The following is a 21,969-nucleotide window of genomic DNA, read 5'->3' on the forward strand; positions in this document are numbered from 1 at the left end:
TCATGAACACACATACAAGGACTGCTATGTTTTTCGCTTCTTTGCTCTGGTCTTTGATTTTCAAGGCATAGAAGATGTGTTGTCCAAGACTCCCGCCTTCCTTTCTTTCCAAAGTTCCCAGGCGGTCCAAGTGATGGCAGTTTTTAGGACTGCTTGGATAGTGGTTAGAGTCTCTTTTTTCGATAAAAGAAATATATTAATATCACGAAGATATCAATTACACCTAGCCTTTACAACAACAAAATATCCTAAACACATTACAAATGCGCATAGTCCTAAAACAAAAGGAAGAAGATAAAAATAAAGATCCCGCTACAATGATTAAAATCTTATAGATGTAACACAAACCACCGCCAAGACAACGCCCAAAGTCCAAATACTGCAAAGGAGACACCTCCAAGAAGTGAACATTGCAAAAGCAGCGTCGTCACCCGATCATAGATCTTACGTTCACTCTGGAGGAAGTCCGCGCTCTTAAACAAGGTCATTGTCAGGCACAACCAGTTAAGGTCAGACCTTGTGTTTTCACCCTCAAAGATAAAGACTGTACTTCTCATGTGCTACCACCCCCACTAGTCAATGTCGCTGCCAGAAGACATAAATAACCAAGCAAACTCATTAACGCCTCGAAGACTCATTTCTCCATTACTAGGCCTCCGACCTCAGCCACCTTGATATTCTCCACCACTATCTTCATCATGGAAATCGAAACACCGAAATGCCCCATAATGTCACACCCTCCTAAAGCCGCATGGGCTGAAATAGGGGAGCACACGACCGAATTTCATATGATCCAGAAATCTACAGGCATCAATCGTCTAATGAAGATCTCAAACGAAGCCTTCTGGAACTCTTCAACGGCCAGATCAATGCGTCTTGGCGTGCGAAGAACCATAGGTACGCCTCCTTTACTAGGAATAACGGCAGGGGCCCATGTCACCGCTCATAGGTCGACCCCCTCCTACGGAAGAGGAGGCCACCACTAACCACAGGCCCTCCGATGAGATCTCCATCGCCATCCCCCATCACCGAACTAGAACTCAACTTCGTCGAGCGGTGAGGAGCACCGTCGGGACAGAGAGGCCTAAAGGACCCACTGGCCAAACCAAGCACGGTCGTGCCGCCTAGGGCGCTGGATCTGTGAAAAGCAGGCCGAGTGATTATTTATTGTGTTAAGTGCATCTGCATTATATTGCGCAAGTACGTAAGTACGTAAGTCATGCATGCATGCATGATCAGAAAGCGATTGGTCGAAGGGGCCATCACTTCTTAATTAAGCTTCCACGTGGAGGAGCTAGCAGTCCTCACAAACTGGAGTAGCATCTTGTTAGTACCCATGGGTTGTCCCTGCTTAATTGCATGGGGGTAGCTACTAGCCTACTAGTTGCGTCGCCTGCTTCCTGCTCCTAGACTGACAGTGAAGGCCCATCAAGAATTCAAGATGACTGATATTCCCGTAGAAAAAGAGCAAACGAACGACAGAACACCATCTTCAGTGACTGAAGGGCGAGCTTAACTTGCAGGTTAGTAGTGGCAACCTTCGCAATCTACAAGCTGCTTATCACAGATTGCCAATAATTATCCAGCCTATAAGAGGCCAGTTAAGCAAACATAAAACTCGATAACTGGGTACGCAAGCACTAGATCGAGTCTAAGGTTGCCATGCCCTGCTCTAGGTTTGTGCAGTAGTTTCGAGGATTGTTCGATCTGCTTGCGGGGAATGAAACATTGGGCTCTGTACCAAGTGTTCTCAGCTTCAGCAGGAAAACCTACCTACAATCTAGCCATTGATATTGCAGTGCAGATGCCTAAGGGGAGCTACCATTGCTGCAATTTAGAGTAGACAAGACTCTGACCTCACTGAAACTTCTTTTCTTCTCTGCTGGATTAGAGGTACAGATAACAAACGATAAGTCTTGACGTATATGTAAAATAGATGACTGATTCTGCAAATATCATAATAGCAAGCATAGCAAACAATGGAAGCACGAGAATACCAGAACACAAGAGGCTTAGACGGCATAGCTACTAAACATGAATTCAGGGACGACTCTTCACGAAAAAAATATCTCAGTGGAGAAGATAGTCTTGGTACCATAGAGGGCTACCTATTCCACGTACATAGCATCCTAAATAAATCAGTACGTGCTATAACAAAGACAGTTGGAGAAATGCAGCTCTCTGATCTTCCTTGGCGATGCCATTGTTGCTGACCATCCAAAAGCTTCCTGTTATACTTCTTCACATGACATTCCTGGTTAAAGAAACCAGAGAAGGATTAGGATGGAGGTAATTCAGCATCATAATATTTAATTATCTGTTACCACCTTAGGCATCAAAATATCAAATGGACTAGCAAGAGAAGTAGTACAACGATAGGCCCACAAATGTTATGTGCGTTCAGAAATCAAAAGAATGGATTTGGTCCTGCTATATAGGTATGTTTTTCCAAAATGCTAGCCTATTCAGATTAAATGCATTCCCATCACAAACAAACATATTTCCATGTTATAGTCCCACAAATGGAATGTGCGATCAAAAATCAAAAGAATGAATTTAGTCCTGCAGTATATTTTTTTTTTTTAAACCACAGCATATTTCAGTAAACCAAATAATTAATCATTCAAGAGGAAATGTCGGATACACAAAAACAGATTACCCACTGTTAGCTTGGACCAGCCACTTGTTGTATAAAAGAAAAAAAATCAAGGTGATATGTCTGGGTCACAGATCATGTATAAACTCACACGCCCGAAAATCTATAATCCACTTGTGTCCAAGAAAATAATATACCATTGACTAAGAAACATTGAGAAAAAACCAAGAGTATTAACGATCTACTAGATATGTTTTAAAAAAAAACCACTGCTTCAAGTTCATAGTTCATAGGTACGCATTAAAAATTTACACAAGCATGTTTGAGAAATAGGATGCTAAAACTCTAGAGCTGGTGTGTTTGTGATGATATTTCAGAAAAATAAAATACAACGGTCAACACGATAACAAAGTTATGCACATTCAGCTCTTATACATGTTGGTTGATAATTTTGTAGGTCATAAACGTCCACCTTGTAATATTACCCCAGTACATAAGTGATTTCCAAACACATTAAGTCAAGTATTATACATTTATACCATGTTGCTTAACTAGTACTTAAGAATAGCATAAGGAACCAATCGTGTACCTAACAGTATAACCACACCACAACAGCACCAAAACAAGCAACGAACATTGCATATTGCAAAACTATGCAAGACCATTTAGAGGACTATACAGATAAAAAGGTAAACCTGCAGGATCATCCTTGAGCGCATGGAATATGGGAGGCCAGGTCATCATAAAAGGATAGATCTTACTGTAATATCGAGCATTTCCTGCACTCCCATGCACTTTACACAGTGTCTTGCTCTTGACATCTAGATAGAGTGCGTATCCACACATTTGAAATAACACAAACTCAGCATTATCCCCCACATGGCATATATAGGGAAAATCAATATCCTCATCATCCTCCTCAAGCGTGTGATCTAGCATCCCCATATTGGCCAACAATTTATGCAAATAGATGGTATGGACAAGTAACCAGTTGTCCCCTTTGTGGAGCCAGATGTGAAGTTGATCATTGTCATGTAGATGGGTGAGATATACACTGGAAGTATCATCAGCCTGTGACAGGGCAGTGCTAAACCAGCGATACGTAACTCCATGTGGGAGCAGAATTCTTGATAAACTTGAGTCCGTCAAATCCAAGACAATAATATAGTCAATGAGAAGGCCAGCCATATAGATTTTATTCCCGGCGAGCGTAGCTTTTGGTGAGCACACTGGATCAGGAATCTGCTCTGTGACCGAGGTATGCATGCGCCAGACACCATCTTGCAACATATATACACACACCATAAGATTTGTTGTCCCCGTGATCCACTCCGCCAACACGTGGAGGTAGGACAAGTTGCCATTTTCTTCTTTGGAGAGGATTCTAGCGAAAACTAGTTGGATTGGGTCCTGGGCAGTTGGGGGTGGTGGTACGATGCACATGCCTGGCTCAGGGCACAGCGGGCGGTGCACTTCATGTGCCATCACTCCTCCTTCACAACGCTTGGCGAAGATGCTGCCATTCCGGCAGTCCAGGATACATAGTTGCTTGTGAGCGCCGATGTTGTTGCTCGCCACGCGGCGGACCACGGCAGCGAGCTCCGGGGGCTGAGGCAGCATCGGGACAAAGTGCAGAGTGGTTTCCTGCTTTGAGACCGGCCAGTTGTCGATGTAGATGCCTAGGAGGCGGGGTGGGTTAAGCTTGCGGAAACGGCTGAGGAACTTGCGGTCGGAGATGTGGCAGAGCCAGCGCTTGCACACGACGGCTGCACGGACAAGGGTCGTGGGAAAGCCGACACGGACGATGATCTCCCTGAGAAGGTTGTCATCGTCGAGAACCTTGGATACCGCGGCTGCCGCCGATGTTGGGGAATGCGGCTGTGTCTGGCCATCGAAACATGGTCTCTTCTCAGGATTGACCCTGGAAAATTGAAGTCAGAAGTGCCATACAAAATGCAGGTAGGTGTCAATTGCAACGTGCTACTAATTATTCTACCCATCCATCAGACCATCACATCATATATGCAAACAAAGTGCAGGAAATGAAATGTGGGGAGAATCGGAGATGGAGCGATTAGATCTTACAGCCGGGGAATGTCCTCAGCATCACACATCATCTGTATCCCCCCTCAGCTAAGCTCCCCCGGTCGACCCACTGCAACAAGTTAAATTGTTGGTAGTTTTCAGAGAGAAGAACCTATCTAGGGTTTCCCGCACGAGAAGAAATGGAAAGATATTGGGACTAAACGTGAGGGAGGAGAGCTCACCTCAATTGAATCGTGGGAGGTGGGAGAAGAAGTGTCGGTGGGCGCCGGCGAAATCGATGGGTGAAGTTGCCGGAGGGCAGAGAGCTCCGGCGCGGTGCGGGCAATTGCGGTTGAGCCGAGCCTGAGCTGGCTAGGCCAAGTGATCGTTGTTTCGCCTTCCTGGTCCTAGCCTGGCTGTGAAGCCCATCTAAGTCTGGCCCAATTAAAAAGAAAGTGGACCCAAAAGCCCACCATAATAGCAAACGACATTTGCCTGCTAAATAAAAAGCAAACGATATTCGCCGGAATAAAAGATAATAATCACCTGAAAAGCAACGATGGCTGAAGGGCTCATCACAGTACACAGATGGCTTTTGTACTCATGCTCCAAATAGCTGGTGAAGCTGGGACAATGAGAGTAATAATCAAAACAAATGCTCTGAATCTGAAGCTGGGGTTCTGTTGTTAACTGACAGAATTGTAGGTTTCTTGGCGGAAAGAGACGATCGGCCAAAGCATGTCTCTCTATGCCTGTGGATCAATGACAAAATATACCATCAACCCAATTGCGTGACAACAGATTCACGGATTCAGCACCAAACAGATTGTATACTGGCAAAAAGGAATACATCAGATATGTGTGGCTAACTTCCTCAGTATTATCTCATCAGTCATCAAACCTGAAGCAAGAACAACCAACAGCCAACAAACACCACGCGTCACACGCGCACTATACATCCATACAGCTTTTGCTGGTGAGAAATAAGCAAAAGCGTCACAAAAAACCCCGCATTAACAATGCTGGACCATCATAGCATAAGGAATTTCATCCCCGCTGGGGTCAAAGCGAAATCAACAACTAAAGAATTAAAACAACACTGGCTCCGCCCAACCTCCAAATAAGAAAATGCAATTTGATGCAGACTTCCCAACCGAGAACTATGTTATTTACAGCAGCAGCAGCTTCAGAGGGTTTTTTACTTTCTTCTCATCAGAGTTTTCTGAACCCGGGGGCACTTGTCCAGTAGTAGGAGCAAACCAACATTGTTACTTGATAAGCCAAATGTATACCTATCAGCAAAGAAGATAAGCAGTCAATATCAGCATATGCTTTATGGATAAATTAAACATGTATCATCAACTAAATTCCCAGGGAAGACTCTTGTACCTGCTTTGTGATGGCTTGTTTTTCTGAGAGCAAAATAAAGTGACGACCCACTGCACAAGATGATAACAATCAGTTAATGTAGGGCAAAGAACCTGCTACAATATTGTACTCAAGAACAGTGGAAGTAGAGTAAGTACACGGTGGACTCCACAAGGATCACAACAAGGCACATTCATATCAAGGTGCAAAATAGCAATGCAACTAAAATAGAAAATAACCACAGTTGGTGAAATACGAAAGCACGCACATAACAACAAAACAAATCTCATAGACAAACCTTCACTTTGTCAAAGATTCTACAATATTATCCTATTTTGGTTTCATACTGAGGCACGACTTGGAAACAATTGCACGCAAATATTCAGAAGTTGCTATATTTGGTGTCATTTAACAATTAACTAGAATGAGCACTAAGACAGGACATCAACAAAAACAGCTAGGACTTGGGATGGATATTGGTTGAAACAAATTATGCTGTCAGTTCACGTTGCCCCCCTTCTCCATGACATCCAGCGCTGCCACCACTACCCATTCAATGCGCACTGCCATGCTGTGGCAATTGCTCATGGCACAGGGAAGGTGTAAGCGTTTGCATAGGGGATCAGATGGCAATTGGCACACCACAACTAGGGTAGTCTCATGGCTTTCTATGGGATCAGATGCCAAGCAACCTAAGGAACCGGCAAACATGCAGGAACATGGATTTGGAGTTCACCTGTTCCCCCATTTACATGGTGGCGCCAAGGTATTTCGAGGTTCAACTTTGGGCATCAATTTGACAAACAAAATGTGGGTTACATAATAAAAAAAATATAGCGTCATCGAACTTTTATTCAAAAAAACATTCCAATGATACGATTTTTGTGACACGTAACTCACACATTATCAGTCAGATTGATGGTCAAAGTTCAATAACAAAATACAAAAGCGCCATGTAAATAGGGACATATGGACTATATAAGGAGATATAAAAAAAACTTAGTTCCATGGATAAACATTCAGCTATCCAGAGGTTCTATACTGGTATGTCCTACCCTATTTCCGCTTTGCACTAATTTGAAACTTTAAAACCGGTGCACACATTAATCAGTGACTAGTCAGCAGAATTAAGCAACTACCAAAACTCTGAATTTGCTAAATTTAGTCTCTACTGAAATTAACTAGAACTAGGTCATCAGCTAAAAAACCGGGGCTGAGACAGGACATTAATAGCAACAAATTACGCAGGAAAAATTTAACAACTATGATTCCAAGCTTATATCGCAGAACCTATCCAAGATTAATGATACTCCCTCGGATTCATAAAAAGCGTTGGGATTTTACTAAGGGAGTAGTACAAATTTGAACTAAGACCCCGACACTTATTATGGATAGGAAGGAGTGCATAATGTTTCGTGTTCAGATGTTGCTTTACTTAATCAACGCATCTGCACAGACACTCTGCATCAAATTTAGAAAGAACCGCCATTACTTCAATTTTATAATTAACTAATACTTGAACCTATAATTTTATAAATATATAAATTAACTAAAGCAAAGTCTAATACGCAATTTTGATGACTCAGCTAATTCTGTAACAATTTGTAAAGGTATCAACTGGGGCATGCATTAAATGGCGACACAAGTCTAATAAGCACAAAGGATCATCATACCTTAAACAATGCAGCGGATGAGTAATGCCTAACAACTGCTGTCTTCTTGTCTTCCATATCCCTCCTATCTGCAACCCCCAAAGCTTGCTTCCCGCGCAAATGGTGCACGACTGGAACAGACCCAACCCCAGCGCCACCTGGATTGGCATCTTTGGCTAGCTGCTGCGCTATCTCACGGAGAAGCATAAGCTGAGCCTTCTCAGTGCGCATTCCCACCAGCGCTTGCCGCATCGATTCTCGGTCGGCCTCCAGTGCCTCCAGTCTCATGTATAGCTTCTTAATGTCTGGCTCTACCATCTCATCCTCGTACTCGTCCAGGACCCTGGCGGCAGGAGCTGCCGCACCTTGATGCACCTTGTCAATCATGTAGACCCTGTCGCTACCACTGCCAACATCATCACTATCACTTCCACCCTCTTCAGCGCCATATCCAGCGGCTGGAGATTCTGGCAACTCCTCACCATCAATGTCGAGGTGGTTCCATTTTTGCTCAGTCTTCTCATCAGGTAATAACACCTCGTCGGCGCTAAGCCTGCTCGTTCCCTGCGCGGCTGACTCCGGCAATGCCTCATCTGCATACAGGTGGGCGCCTTCCTCTTCCTCCAGGGAGTGCCTATCTTCGTCGTGCTCGAGGAGGCAGATCCGGTGCTCCAGATCCACGACCACCGCATCCTCCTCGCTCTCCCCCTGCCCGTCGTCGTAGTAGTACTCCCCGTTGTAGCAGCGGAGCTCGGGGTAATAGTCGCCGTCCTCGCCCTCGAGGAAACCGCCGTCCTCGTGGTCCTCATGGCCCTGCTCCTCGACCTCGTCGCCGTCGGCGAGCGGGATGCCGAGGCGGAGGCACGTCTGCTGGTAGGCGCGGAGCCTGGAGCGGACGCGCGCGAGGTGGCGCGCGCGGCGCGCGATGAGGGCGCGGAGGTGGTCGATCTCGGCGGCGTCGAGGGCCATCTTCTCGTCGGCGAAGCGGCGGAACTGGCGGAGCTCCATCTGGACCTCGGCCTTCTCCCGCTGCAGGCGGAGCATCATGGCCATGGCCTCGCTGGCGGCGCTGGCCGCGGCGAGGCGCTCCTCCTCCACCTCGCCCTGCAGCGCCGCCACGGTGTCCTGCGCCGCCCCCAACGCCTCCCGCAGCGCCGCGGTCTCGTCCTCCGCCTCCACCCGCGCCAGCCCCGTCGCCCCCTCCTCCTCGTCCCCGGCCCGCTCCTCCTCGTCCAGCTTCCGCTTCACGGACCGCCGCCACGTGACCGCCGCGGACGGCGAGGAGCAGCAGGGACACGGGCCGGCGCCCGCTACGGCGGCCAAGTCGGGGTCGCAGTCGTGGTCGTCGTCCTCCATGACGGCGGCGACCCGGCGAGAGGGTTATCGCGGCGCCGTCTCTTTGTTCTGTGTGTGTTTCGATTTGGGGGAAAAATCGGCGGTGGTGCGTTTGGTGGCGTATGGCGTTTCGTGTTCTTTTCTTTTCTTTTGAGGGTGGGGCTCCAAGAGACAACAAAGAAGAATGCGACTCCAAAGGAGAGGATTATCTGGATTTTGAATTTACTTTCCACTCCTTTTTCTCATTTCAAATGCTATGGGTGGGCATCATCAAACTTACAACTGTACACTTGCCAAACAAGAGAAAAATGGAAAATATTTGGCGCGAACGCTTTAGAGAGTGGTGGATCTGCGAAGCAATGCGATCCGCGTCGTCATCTGATGTGCTACATAGTCACAAAAAGGGAAATATTTGGCGCAAACGTTTCGGAGCGTGGTGGATCTACGACGCAATGTGTTCCGCGTCGTCCGATGTGCTACATACATAGCCAAAGGAAAAGGAAAATATTTGGCGCGAACGTCTTCAAAGCATGGTTGGACGCGATGCGCTCCGCATCGTCCGGTGTGCTACTGAGTTGTGCGCTAATGTTCCATGTGATATTAGAGCCGAGGCGAATGATGTGCGAAATTGATGCAGTAAGTTTTGATGGATGTAGTTAGGGCCAAGAATTTGTGGAGGTGATGCACCAATGTCTTGAATGTTGTCACAACTATTGCGCCAAAGATAATTTTCTTCGACGACATGAACCACTCGAATGAAGGGCCGATGATGGTGTTGTGGTTGCAGTTCCGTAAGGACGATAGAGGTGGTGGTGGTAGTAAATGCAAAGTAATAAGAAAGGGCGTAGAAAAGAGAATGGATAAGACGGTAATGTCACATATGGTGAAGAATGAACAACGAAGGCTAACATTGCGACTCGTATCTAGATGTACGTTACATGTGCACACTAACTAGTAAACGAATTAAGAATGCACAAATTAGAGGCTAGGAAAGATACATGTGGAGGATCAATTTGGAACTTAGCTAAACGATGGATGCTCGGAATACCACGGAATCTATGAAAAAAAAAGTAAAGTTTGTGTCTTATTCTACGTTCGTGTTTATTATTTATGTTACTTTCAGCGTTATCAAAATTGATTGACATATGGTCAATACTAAATCAGTTTGATGGTGTTTGGCCCGGTAGATGGCCACACATTGCTTCTTCCTTAGAGGGCGATGGCAGATGGTTACACAATGCTTTTTTTCTTTTCTTTTTTCGTGGAGGGTGATGTTCTTGAGATATTTAAGGATGTAGAGAGCTGAAATGTTGTAGTCTACGATTTCATGCAGAGCTGGATCATGGTAATCCTACTTGGTTGAAGCATTTTATATATTTTGCTATTTGGTTGTCCGCTTTCACTACATTGTATTTGCTTCTTTTTTTCAATACTTTGTGTGGTATGATTTAACTAGATAGTAAAATCTTTGTTTGCCAAAGAAGATGCTAAATTATTGCACCGGTACAACAACTTATCAACTAAATTTATCGCTACTATTGCAATTTGATCCTTGGTTTTATGTTTCCTCTTTGTTGCAAAGATTGTGCAAACTTGTTCTGGCCAGCTAGCACAGAGGTCAGATTTGGAATGTGAACAACTACTATCTGCCAGCACCGTATCTTTCTCACCAGCTAGTACATCTGTATTCATATATGCTGAATTAATATATTGTACTAGTATGGAGTACTCAATTATTTCGAGAATATTTTCATACTCATCCTCTGCAGAAGAAACGCTTCAGAATACCATTTCAAACGCTGATATCAAATCATGTAGGAGCAATTAATCGCCGGGAGCACGCACGGCCAAGTCCAAGGAGAGTTACGAGTGTGCGCAATGAGCAGCAACTGTCATGTTAGTACTAATTTCGCACAGCTGTGGATATTTTCATTTTTGCGGTTACACAGCCGTTTTTTTTTTTTTTTTTGAGAGCAACCACATATTTCATTAATCGAAAATCAAGTTACATGAAGCAACACATGTGGAAACTAAAAGACAAACCGGGATAAAATGATTATCCTGAATTTGCAGATAAAATCCTAAAAGATCGAGAAATACAAAACGATCCCTAGGGTTTCCCGCAACCACCGTAGCCGGCGGCCGCCGTCCAATTCCAACGCCGCCGAGACGAACGCAAGAAGAGACGCCGAGCCTCCACCATTGCAAGATCCAAAAGAGCACCATCGCCAACGAGGCTTTGTGAGTCGATGAACAGGCCTCGCTGTAAGCAGCGAGGCACATGTCGCCGTGGCACGTCGACCGGGGACGTCCCCGTGCTGTCTTGGACCAAGATACGCCGCCTCCCATCGACGAAGTCGGAGAAGAACGGCATATCCACCACCTCCGGACCAACATATTCGCTCCCAGAAGAACCACCTCGCCCCGACCCCCGGCGCCGTCGTGGACAACGACAAACGCCGGTGACACGTCGAGAAACGGATCTCGCCGGATCCGAAGAACGGCGAGAAGACCAAGCTGCCGACCCGAAAGATCGACAAGCACATGTTGCCAACAACTCCGAGACGCCGCCGTGAAGGTCGCCGCCGGTGTGGGAGTGGAGTTGAGGCAGATTTATTTGCCGGGCGCCGCTCCCACCACCCCAACGACGCACCACGACAGACAAACCCAAACTACAAAACGGAGGAGGAACGAGGTCCCCTCCCCCTCCTGCCACCGGAGCGGCAAGCGGAGGGAGAGGGGCCCAGAGCTCACGCCGGTGGAGATGGGATCTGGCCGCCGCCGCCTGGGAGAGAGGAGCAGGGAGAAAACGTTTCGTTTGGTTTCCTTTGTTACACAGCCGTTGAGTTGAGCCCTGCATGTACGTTGGCCATGCATGGTAACGGGAGGATGGCTGGCGGTCGCCGTGTCCTTTTGCTCACCGATCGATATCCGCCGAATAGATGTGGGTCAGCACTCGCACGTACTACTCGGTTTGTATCGGCTCCCGGAACGGATAGTAGTGTTATGGACTCATGGTCAATTGTTTTGTTCCGGTGACGACGGCCACGGATGGTACCATGCATGTATTTTCCCTGTCCATAAAAGATGTTAGAATTTGTTTAAATTTAGGTATATATATCAATAAACGAAAGTGTATCTAGATACATCTAAATTTAGAAAAAAATTGTGATTTTTTTATGAACAGAGATAGTACGATAAACACTGAATGGATTACACGGGCACCATTGGCTCCGATGGTTATTGACATGGAACAACACATTTGCACACCGTAGCATTCGTTTCAATTTGCATCGCTTTCTTGGAAGATATTTGGCAAAATTTGTCGGGTGCACCCTATTCAACGACAATCATAATTGGTGAACGATCAGCCACTATAGCAATCATTTTCGAACAACGCCTTCCACTTGCACGAGTCCAAGTCACCAAAGCAGTGTCCATTTAACACATTGCCCTAACTTCCATTTGCTTGTGTGGCCTTATCGACATGGCCCTCTCTCGCATGCATGTTCTATCTAGGGGTGATTGTCATTTCTACCCTCCCTCTCCTTCTCGTGGTGACGAGCCCAACGTATGGAGGGGCGCCATATTTAGCTATTTCTGGCTTATTGTTTCCTCACAAGAATGAAAAGAAGCATACGAGTTAGAAGCTCTTAGTAACCGAGGAGAAAGTAATTATGTTTACTTCTTGAAAGTTAGTGGTTTTCTTAGCTAAAACCTCTAATGCGCTTGAGTTGAGTTGTTGATCCTTCGGCGCAAAGCTTTTGTTTATTAGTTGGAAGTTGAGGATTCTGGAGTTGAAGTTGTTGATTCTCCGCTGCAAAGCTCCAATTTTGTGGTTTCCTTTTTCTTGGAAGTTAGTTATTTTTCTACTCACGCTTCGACAATGGTTTGCACAACCTGAATGAGATGGTGAAGGGGAAGGGGAAGGACAAGAAAAATGACTGCAAAGACATGAGTTGATCTAGTCCCTCGCACGAAGGGGATTTTGATATCACAGTGATGCTATTTGATCGAAACCAATCATAGGGACCATCGTTATCCAATTAGAAGAGATACACTTTCATTAATAACATTGTCATATGGTTGCATGTGATTAATCAACAAATTGCTCCATATAAGTCTACTATCAAGAAATAATGTTATTTGTGGATTGTAACTATCTTTCCACAACTTCGTGTGCACAATTAGAAAAAAAACATTTAAAGAGTTAGAAAATAGGTATTTATGATAGTGAACAATGAACACGGAGTGTTGAGGCGATGCACTGGAATTCACACGAATTTCAAATGTTGTGTGACAAAAGTGAGAAATACATGACCAACACAAGGCATTGGACCTGGCAGCAAGTGTACATTGTTTTATGAGTATAAATAGTTAAGTTTGACCCTCTGGATGAGCACCACCAGTAATATTTTAGATTCAGTATGAAACATATTTCGTAATATTAATTATGTCGCTTGAAACAAGATAGTTAAAAGATCGCTTTTGTTGGTTTCTTAAATCCGAATGGAATTCTGAAAATGCATACATCTGTACAGTAAAGAGTATAATTGGTTGACAAAGTGCATGTTGTATTTTCACTGAACTGAATTACACTTTACAAAATCAGTTGAGATAGTAAGAGAATATACCAGGCCATTGTCAGGCCCTTCTAAAATAATCTGTCAAAGTATTACACTGAAGGCTGCGTCATTAAAGAAAACTAGCATCCAAGAAACATAATCTTTTAGTTGACAATCAATATTTAAATATAAATAAAAAATATTGATTATATTGTACGTAATTAATATAGTTGGATTCTTATTAAAAACACTTTTTAATGATGCTAATTTTATAGTAACAATCTTTACATATTTGGAGTAATTCTTGGTAAAAACCCATGAAAAACAATGACGTCTTATTCATTAGAATGGAGATACCCAAACTATCTACACCGATTATAAATTAAAATTTAAATGAAACGTGCAAATATTTGATGTCTTCAAACTCTTTTCTTAATGACACAACTTTCATAAATGCCAACGATTGATAATCGGCTGCTGCTGGTAGAAGTGCTGAGACGTTGTCAATGGTAAAGTACTACACGTTACATGGAACGGCGACAAACGGTTGGGCGGTCACGTTGGGTCTTTCTTTTCCTGCAGTATGGCTGCACGGGTTCGTTGGATCTGAATACCGGGCTTCTTGGTCACGCTAACAACGACCTGCCTGTGGCACGTTCGACTACAGTTTCGGTCCCTGTTTGGCAGCTCCTCTAAAGGAATCTTCAGCGCCATGACGGTCAGGCTAACACTAATTCTGAATCAGTTAGCTCGAACAAGTGAACCGAGGCATAGCCCGGATGGTTGCCGGGTGCTGATACCTGCAGTGACCCGCGAGATCCCGAGTTCGAGTGCTAGCGCCCGCTCTCTCGCTGTACACACCAAATATCATCTATTGAATTGCTTAGAGGGCTTCTTACCCCCCAAGTCGCATTTTAGTTAGCTCGAACAAAACAACCGGACGTGTACCGCAGGGCCGGTCCTGAGGTTTCAAGGGCCCGGGGCAAAACTTAAATCTGAGGCCCCTAATAGAAGCATCGAAAATGAATCTTTATACTCACATCGTTACAAAATATAAGGCGCCTTTTAATATTGTTGGTTAACAACTTATAACTTTAACTATGGTTTGTACTTATAATATGTTCTCAAAATTTGTATAAATATATATGAAATGAAAGAGATTTGCAAGACAATGCAACAATATTATTTATTTATTACGAAACCACATAATTCGGTATATATTAGTATTCAAAATCGTGCATCAAACACCCTTCAAAAAAACCTGGCTTATACTTTGGATGGAGGGAGTATCAAGTAATGCATAATGTTACCTCAAAAATAGCTTAGTATATCACATTGCACTTTCCAGATGACATGACGACATCGACATGTAAAGAAATAATTAGTAATTAGAAACAAGTGCAAAGATACATAATTACTAGATTAAGTCAACAAATGCTTACTGATCCTCGCGTGCTGAACTCACAAATCACAGACCCAATGATATACTGTATATTCCAAAATAATGAACACTTCCTTGATAATGATCAATCATCCCTTGGAACAACTAAAACATAATGTTTATCACCATCAATCCAAGAACGATCTAAAATTATCAGAAATTGGGGCATAGAATAGGCCACTTATATGGGAAGAATCAGAGAAATACATGTGGGCTGTGGCACCGTCGTTATGGCCAATTTCCTCTCCGTGCTCGTTTCCGATGTTTCGCCGCAATCTCTGATCGGGAGACAGCGAGGGCTGCCGTCCACGAGCAGCAGTTTCTAGGGTCGGCGGTTTCACGATTTGCACTGAACAGAAGCATACACGGTACACGTACGTATATACAAGTACCGATCGATCTCATCTCAATCATCCAGAACCCTTCGTCTGTTTGTGGTAGTGGGTCTCTCTTATTTCCTGCGCTGATTTAGTGCCTTGTACGCCTTGTACCTGAAGGCCTCTTAGTGCTACCAGGGGTGCCGTGTACAGTAATACATAGCCCAAGAACTGGGCCCCTAAATTTTCTGGGCCCAGGGCGGCCGCCCCGCTCGCCCTGCCCCAGGGCCGGGCCTGGTGTACCGTGACCATCGGCCCACCAAACTTAGGGGACGGTTGCGTTTGTACGGACGCGTTGCGGATAGCGTCTGTGTCCTCCGCGTGCACCACAATCTCATATGGAAGCGATCCTACGGCAGAAGGCTGACCGACGACAGCAGTTACAACCATCAAAGAAGTCGTTGACCGCTACCACAACTGCCTTAAGGCATTGCTGCTGATGGCGCTAGAACTCGTGCGGGCATTGATGGGCTAGGGCTTCTTATACATGCCCAAGCGCACATCTCTTCTCCCCACTCTCTCGGCCAGTGATGTTGCCAGAAAGCAGCAAACCAGCACCATCACCTTCGTCGATGAAGATGTTGTCCTGGTTGAAGAAGATGGCGAACGACCACAAGGTGGGCTCCTCGTCGCGCCCCTATCGCCGGTCGTCACTGCCACAACGATCCTCACCTCTACATCGTTGTAATCTGCCGCCCCGTGCACGCGCGATAGAATTCGTCGGGCCGCAAGCCACTGCGGCGGTGGCGCGTCACCAGCCGCCCATCCACGGGAGAGCAACCGGCACCACGTCCCCATTCTGGAGTGCCAATGGTGGTGGGCGCAAGCGGACCCGTGCCTACACCGTGATGTGTCGCTTCTCGTCGGCTAGCACCTCAACCGCAATACCAACGCCGAATGTCGAGCTTGCGCTAGAAGCGGAGATGCGCTGCCGCATCCCTCGGCTCCTGTAGACGCTGCGGTAGGACAATGCGTACCTACGAGCAGACTTCTAGCGGATCTTCCTCGCGTGGGAGAATGAGGTGCAGCGTGCATCCAGGGAGGTGGGCGACTTCAAGCCCGACGAGTACTATGGTGACCTCACCGTGGCCACCGACGACGAGGAGTACAATGAAGACAATGAGGAGGACATGCCTCCCGATGCGGAAAATGGCGATGAAGAAGGCGCTGGTGTCGGAGGACTACGCCGAGGCCGCGACCATCGCCCGAGCCATCGAGGAGTCCAAAGTGGAGAACACCAAGTGGGTGTGGGAGGACGATGTCGTCTGGCTCGTTGCCATGGTGGCGGAGCACACCGTCACACTGCCACCACCGCCACCAATGCCGCCGCACGTGCCGCTGCAGGCCGTGTGGGAAGGGGAAACTAGAGCACCCTGCGTGGCCACAACAAGGGCCATGGACACCCCCCATACTCGTCGACCCCGTCGAGAATGAGGAAGATGAGTAGGTGCCATCGTCGACGCCCGCACAGAGGCAGAAGTAGTTATTATTTTCTTTTATTTAGTTCCTATGTAAGTTATGTTTGAATGAATGGATTTTTTCAAACTTTTGCGTGCTTTTAGTTTTCATTTGTATTTAATTTGGCTTTGGCCAACGGGCCAAAATGACCATCGTAGACCAAATGGGTTTGGTCGCTGGGGCGTTGGTCTAGTAGGCCAAACCGTGGCCTAAATTCTATCCGCGACTCAACCAAACGAATATAATTGATCAAAAAGATCGCTGTTTTAGTCGAGTCGCTGGGATTCCTTAGTAGCTTGCCTTGTGCTTCACCCCCAACTCGAAATAACCCGGAACTGCAGTGGCGATCGGAAATGCATGGAAACAATGCGCTAGTAGTACCAAATCATCCGGCAGCCAAGTATCAATCCATATCGAACCTGTGTTTGGCACCTCGCCTAACAATGTTTTGTTTTTCCTGGAGAGCGATGTTGTTGACATATTTATGGACGTAGAGAGCTGAAATGTCTACTTAACAGTGAGTTCCGATTAGAGAATTCAGAATAATCCTGTTCTTCCCGGCTAGCACAGACGACAAACTTAATTGGAACGTGAATAATTATTTCGAGAATATTTTCGTACTCATCCTCTGCAGAAGAAACGCTTCAGAATATCATTTCAAACGCTGATATCAAACCATGTAATTAATCACCGATAGCGATCAAACACGCGATCTGACCAAATCTTCCCTCTGGCATGGAGCACGTACACGGCCAAGTCAATGAATTTAGGAGCGTGCGTAATGAGCAGCAACTGTCATGTTACGGTTACTTTCACACAGCTGTTGATATTTCCTTTAATTTTTTGCGGTTACAGAGCCGTTGAGTTGAGCCCTGCACGTACGTTTGCCTGGTAGCGAGTAGCAGCAACGGAGCCATGGCTGGCGGTGGCCGTGCGGCTGTGTCCGCCGAATAGATGTGGGTCAGCAGTCAGCACGTACGTGCCCGATCGGTTTATTTCGGCCCGGATCGGATAGTGGTGTCATCGTCGGTCGACGGTCGTTCTGTTCCGGTGACGTTGCAAGACGGCCACGGATGGGACCGTGCATGTACGATAATCGATAAACGCTGAATGGATTACACTAACACTGTTGGCTCCCATGGTTATCGACAAGGAACAGCGCATTTGACTCAAATGATTTGGGACACCCATAACGTTTAATTTGCGTCGCTTTCTTGGGGAGATATTTAGCATAATTTTGTTGGGCACACCCTGTTTAAAGACAATCATAATTGGTGAACGGTCGATCGCTATAGCAAAACTTGTTGAATAACACTTCGCCTGCACGAACTCCAAGCCGTGTCCACATAGCACAATGCATCATCTTTCCCAACGGTCCCACTAGAATGTTTCGCGTGTAAATATGAGAAGAAGAGGCACTTTGTGTATTCTTGGGATATAGTTTGCATAATTTGTAGGGTATGACCCTGTACAACGACAATCATAATTGGTGAACGATGGACCACTATAGGAATCATTCGAACAACGCTCTCACCTATGTGAGTCCAAGTCTCCAACGCAGTGTCCAGTAAACGCATTACCGTAACTTTCATTTGCTTGTGTGGACTCTCCGCTAGGAGTGGTAGCATTTATCCCCCCTCATTCATGTGCTGGCGAGCCCGACGTATTGAGGGGCGCCATACGTAGCTATTTTGGGCCTATTGTTTTCTCACAAGTATGAAAAGAAACGCACAAGTTAGAAGCCCTTAGTAATCACGGAGATAGTAGTTATGTTTCTTTCTTGAATGTTACTGGTTTTGTCAGCGAAAACCTCTGACACACATGAGTTGAGTTGTCGATCCTTGGTGAAAAGCTTCCATTTATTAGTTGGAAGCTGAGTATTTTGGAGTTGAAAGTTGTTAGTTCTCCAGCGGAAAGCTCCAATTTTGCGGTTCAGTTTATTATTGAAAGTTAGTTATATTTCTATTCAAGCTTTGACAATTGTTTGCCCAACAAGATGGAGAAGGAAAAGGGGAAGACTGAGAAAAATGACCCGAAAGATGTGAGATGATCTAGTCCCTGGCACGAAGGGGATTTCAATATCATGTTCATGCTTTTTGATCAAAGCCGATCATAGGAACCATCGTTCGCCGATAAGAAGCGACACACATTCATTAATAAGAATGCCATGTGGTTGCACATGATTAATCAACAAGGCACTCCATAAAAGTCTACTATGAAGAAAAAGTGTAATTTGTGGAATGGAACTAGGCTTTCTTCCCACAACTTCGTGCGCACAATCAGAAAAAAAATTCACCAAAAAACTTAGAAAATAGGTATTCATGATAGCGGACAAGGAGTATTGAGGCCTTATAGTGGAGCTCACATGAATTTCAGACGACCTTGCGTGACAAAAGTGAGAAATACACAACCAACACAAGGCATTGCACCTTCTGGCAACAAGTGTACACCATTTTATGAGTAAGTAGTTAAGTTCCACCCTTAATATGAAAATATTAACCACCACTAATAAATTGATGTTTATATAAATTATGTTGCTTGGAACAAGATAGTTAAAAGATGGATTTTGCTAGTTTCTTGCGAATGAAATTCTGAGAATGCATCGATGTGTGTAGCAAAGAGTGTTAACTCCGTTCCGAAATGTAAATATTTTTAGAAAATTCACTCTCTTTAGCTTTCTAGAAAAAAACATTTTTTTTTTTGTTAAAACAGAGGTACTAGTACATAGTAGAGATACATGAATTGTCTATAGCAATTATAAAATAGAGTCTAAATGATACGAGCAAATCTTTGAGATCTTTAAACTCTTTCTTCTTCCATGACAGAATCTTATATTTTCTAAAGGCTGCCAAACATAAACGCCAAAGCAGAAACCTATTTTCTAAGTTTTCGCCAAACATAATCTGCTGCTCCTCGTAGAAATGCTGCAACGTTATCAATGGGAAAGTACACGTTAACCTGAAACGGCGACAAGGCGAGGCTATTCCCTGCAATTTCCTTATTCGTTACCCTCTCCCTTTTTTAGCTGAGAATACGGTTGGTCGGTCACGTTGGGTCTTTCTTTTTTCTGCAGTGTGGATGCACGGGTTCGTTGGACCTGAACCGTGGGCTTATTGGTCACGCTAACCAAACGACCTGCCGGTGTGGCACGTTCGACTACAATTACTTTGGTCCTGTTTGGCACCTCGCGCCGGCCTAATCGTGTGTCAACATGAAAGAACGCGGAAGTTCAGTGACAAAACGATTGAAAATGCATGGAAACAATGCGCTATATATTAGCACCAAATCATCCGGCAGCCAACTAGCCAAGTAACCGAGCGGGACCAAACTGTTTGGAGGATAGAAAAAGGCGATGGAGGTAGGGGTGGTTCATCCGCCGGAGCGGAACTGACAGCGTCGACCTCACGACTCACGTTGCGTTGTTGGGCCGGCCGGGTTGTGGCTTTCTCACGTGCTACAGCCAGCAGATACCAACGGTGAGCAACATCAGCATGTTCCTGCCGGACCAGCAAACGTGCGTGCCACCTGCAGCTAACCATAGCTAGCTCAGCAACGGTAGAGTGTACAAGGCGATTTCGTTTTTTCTTTTCTTTACCAAATTCCACCGATCTAATCATCAATTGTAGTACAAATAGCCTAAAAATCATAAGATAATAAATAGGTACTCGGACCACCTAGCGACACTAGCACGAGCAAAGCTTGTAGTGGTAGTGCTAAGGTCCCAAAGGACTAGCGCACCAGATTAGCAACGCATCACCAATGATAACAACCATAGATGATAGATTAGAAGAGACTGACATGAAACCACAATCTATAGATTAAAATTGCAATGATTAAATATTAAATTTAAATATGGGAAGTTTGGTTCAATCTAGAGATTAAAATTGCAATGATTAAATATTAAATTTCAATATGAGAAGTTTGGTTCAATCTAGAGATTAAAATTGCAATAATTAAATATTAAATTTGAATATGAGAAGTTTGGTTGTGAGATAAGTTTGGTTGGGTATCGTTGAATTCCTCTAATGGGCATACATTTCTTATAATGTGCTCGTCTATGCATATGTACTTGTTGCGGTAACTTCACATGCTATAGGATTTTCAGATTTTGAAAGCATTTTCCTAGTTTTTAAATCCTGGACAATTCAAATGTATCAAAACCATCAGATGTAGGTCTTTTTTTTTTGTCTAGCCACCCATCCGGTCTTTTTTCGAAGTATATTTTTTCCCCTCTTAAAACGGTTTAAAAAATGATTCTACCTCAAATTTAGAATATATATGGGCGTAGAGAACAATTCCATACTTTAAACGCCCATTTAAAACATGTATACATTTATAACTTCTCGTTGGTTGTACATTTTAGCGAGGTATGGCCTATTTTCGAATTTCACACAGGGCCTAAAACTTTGCCAGCTCAGCCATGTCTACACACATCCAAGAACGTGTGATTTTGCACAATACCAGCTTGGTGCTTGGTGCTTGGTGCTTGTCACTTGGTCTCGGCCCATCAACAAATGCAGGTAGATGGCTTTGCCCGTGGTCCTTGTAGCCTCATCCACCATGTGATGAGCTGCTGCATCCGCAATGTCTGGTTCGGATCCTACCCGATCTTATTTACTGGAGTAGGTAACAATTTTTTTCTAGGAGCTAATTTGTTATTGTTGTGTAGGAATAAAGGGATGATATATTCTAAAAAGGAATACAGTAAATCTGGATGACTTCTTTGGAAGGTGAAAAGAAAGTTCCGCACTTGGGCAAGTTAGTCCCTTTGTTTTACTACTAATTTCTAATGAGCAGGTTCTAGGTTAGGATTTATATTTCAAATACTTAAAAACCTCACAATAGTATGGGTCTGCCCTTGGTTCAGTCCTAGTTAACGGTCACGATAGTCGATCAATGTTACGGCAACAAGGTCGCACGAGGTGGATGGACCGTGTGCGCGCGGCCGAGACGTCCAAGCTTGGGGGATAGAGAAACGACCAAGGGAGGATAGGGTTTCGCTAGGATTTGTGACCAACTGGATCTTTGTGCGAGTTCAGGGGACAACATGACGCACTAGAAGGTGGGGAAGGATACCATGCAAGATTTACATGAAGAATGAAGTGTCACGTCCGACGCAACATGCCCATGAGTCCGAATGGGAACATATAAG

General features: G+C 45.0%; 1 protein-coding gene across 1 annotated transcript; it reads right to left on the minus strand.

Moving 5' to 3' along the window:
- Nucleotides 1-5,479: 5,479 nt before the first annotated feature.
- LOC124703749 (myosin-binding protein 7-like) lies at nucleotides 5,480-9,092 on the minus strand. Its single transcript, XM_047235976.1, has 3 exons — nucleotides 7,663-9,092; nucleotides 6,011-6,060; nucleotides 5,480-5,913 (listed from the first exon to the last, which is right to left on the minus strand). The coding sequence occupies exons 1-3, from the start codon at nucleotides 8,995-8,997 to the stop codon at nucleotides 5,820-5,822; spliced, it is 1,479 nt and encodes a 492-aa protein (XP_047091932.1). The 5' UTR covers nucleotides 8,998-9,092; the 3' UTR covers nucleotides 5,480-5,819.
- Between the last annotated feature and the right edge of the window lie 12,877 nt (nucleotides 9,093-21,969).

Source organism: Lolium rigidum, chromosome 3, assembly GCF_022539505.1.
Source record: "Lolium rigidum isolate FL_2022 chromosome 3, APGP_CSIRO_Lrig_0.1, whole genome shotgun sequence".
NCBI classification, from domain to species: domain Eukaryota; kingdom Viridiplantae; phylum Streptophyta; class Magnoliopsida; order Poales; family Poaceae; genus Lolium; species Lolium rigidum.

What these genes read in the sequence shown, in the direction of transcription:
- LOC124703749 (XM_047235976.1), bottom strand. Translation starts at nt 8,997, where the DNA reads ATGGAGGACGACGACCACGACTGCGACCCCGACTTGGCCGCCGTAGCG. An exon ending in CATCCGCTGCATTGTTTAAG is followed by an intron (nt 6,061 to 7,662) that starts GTATGATGATCC and finishes CATCTTGTGCAG; the next exon opens with TGGGTCGTCACTTTATTTTG. An exon ending in AACAAGCCATCACAAAGCAG is followed by an intron (nt 5,914 to 6,010) that starts GTACAAGAGTCT and finishes CTTTGCTGATAG; the next exon opens with GTATACATTTGGCTTATCAA.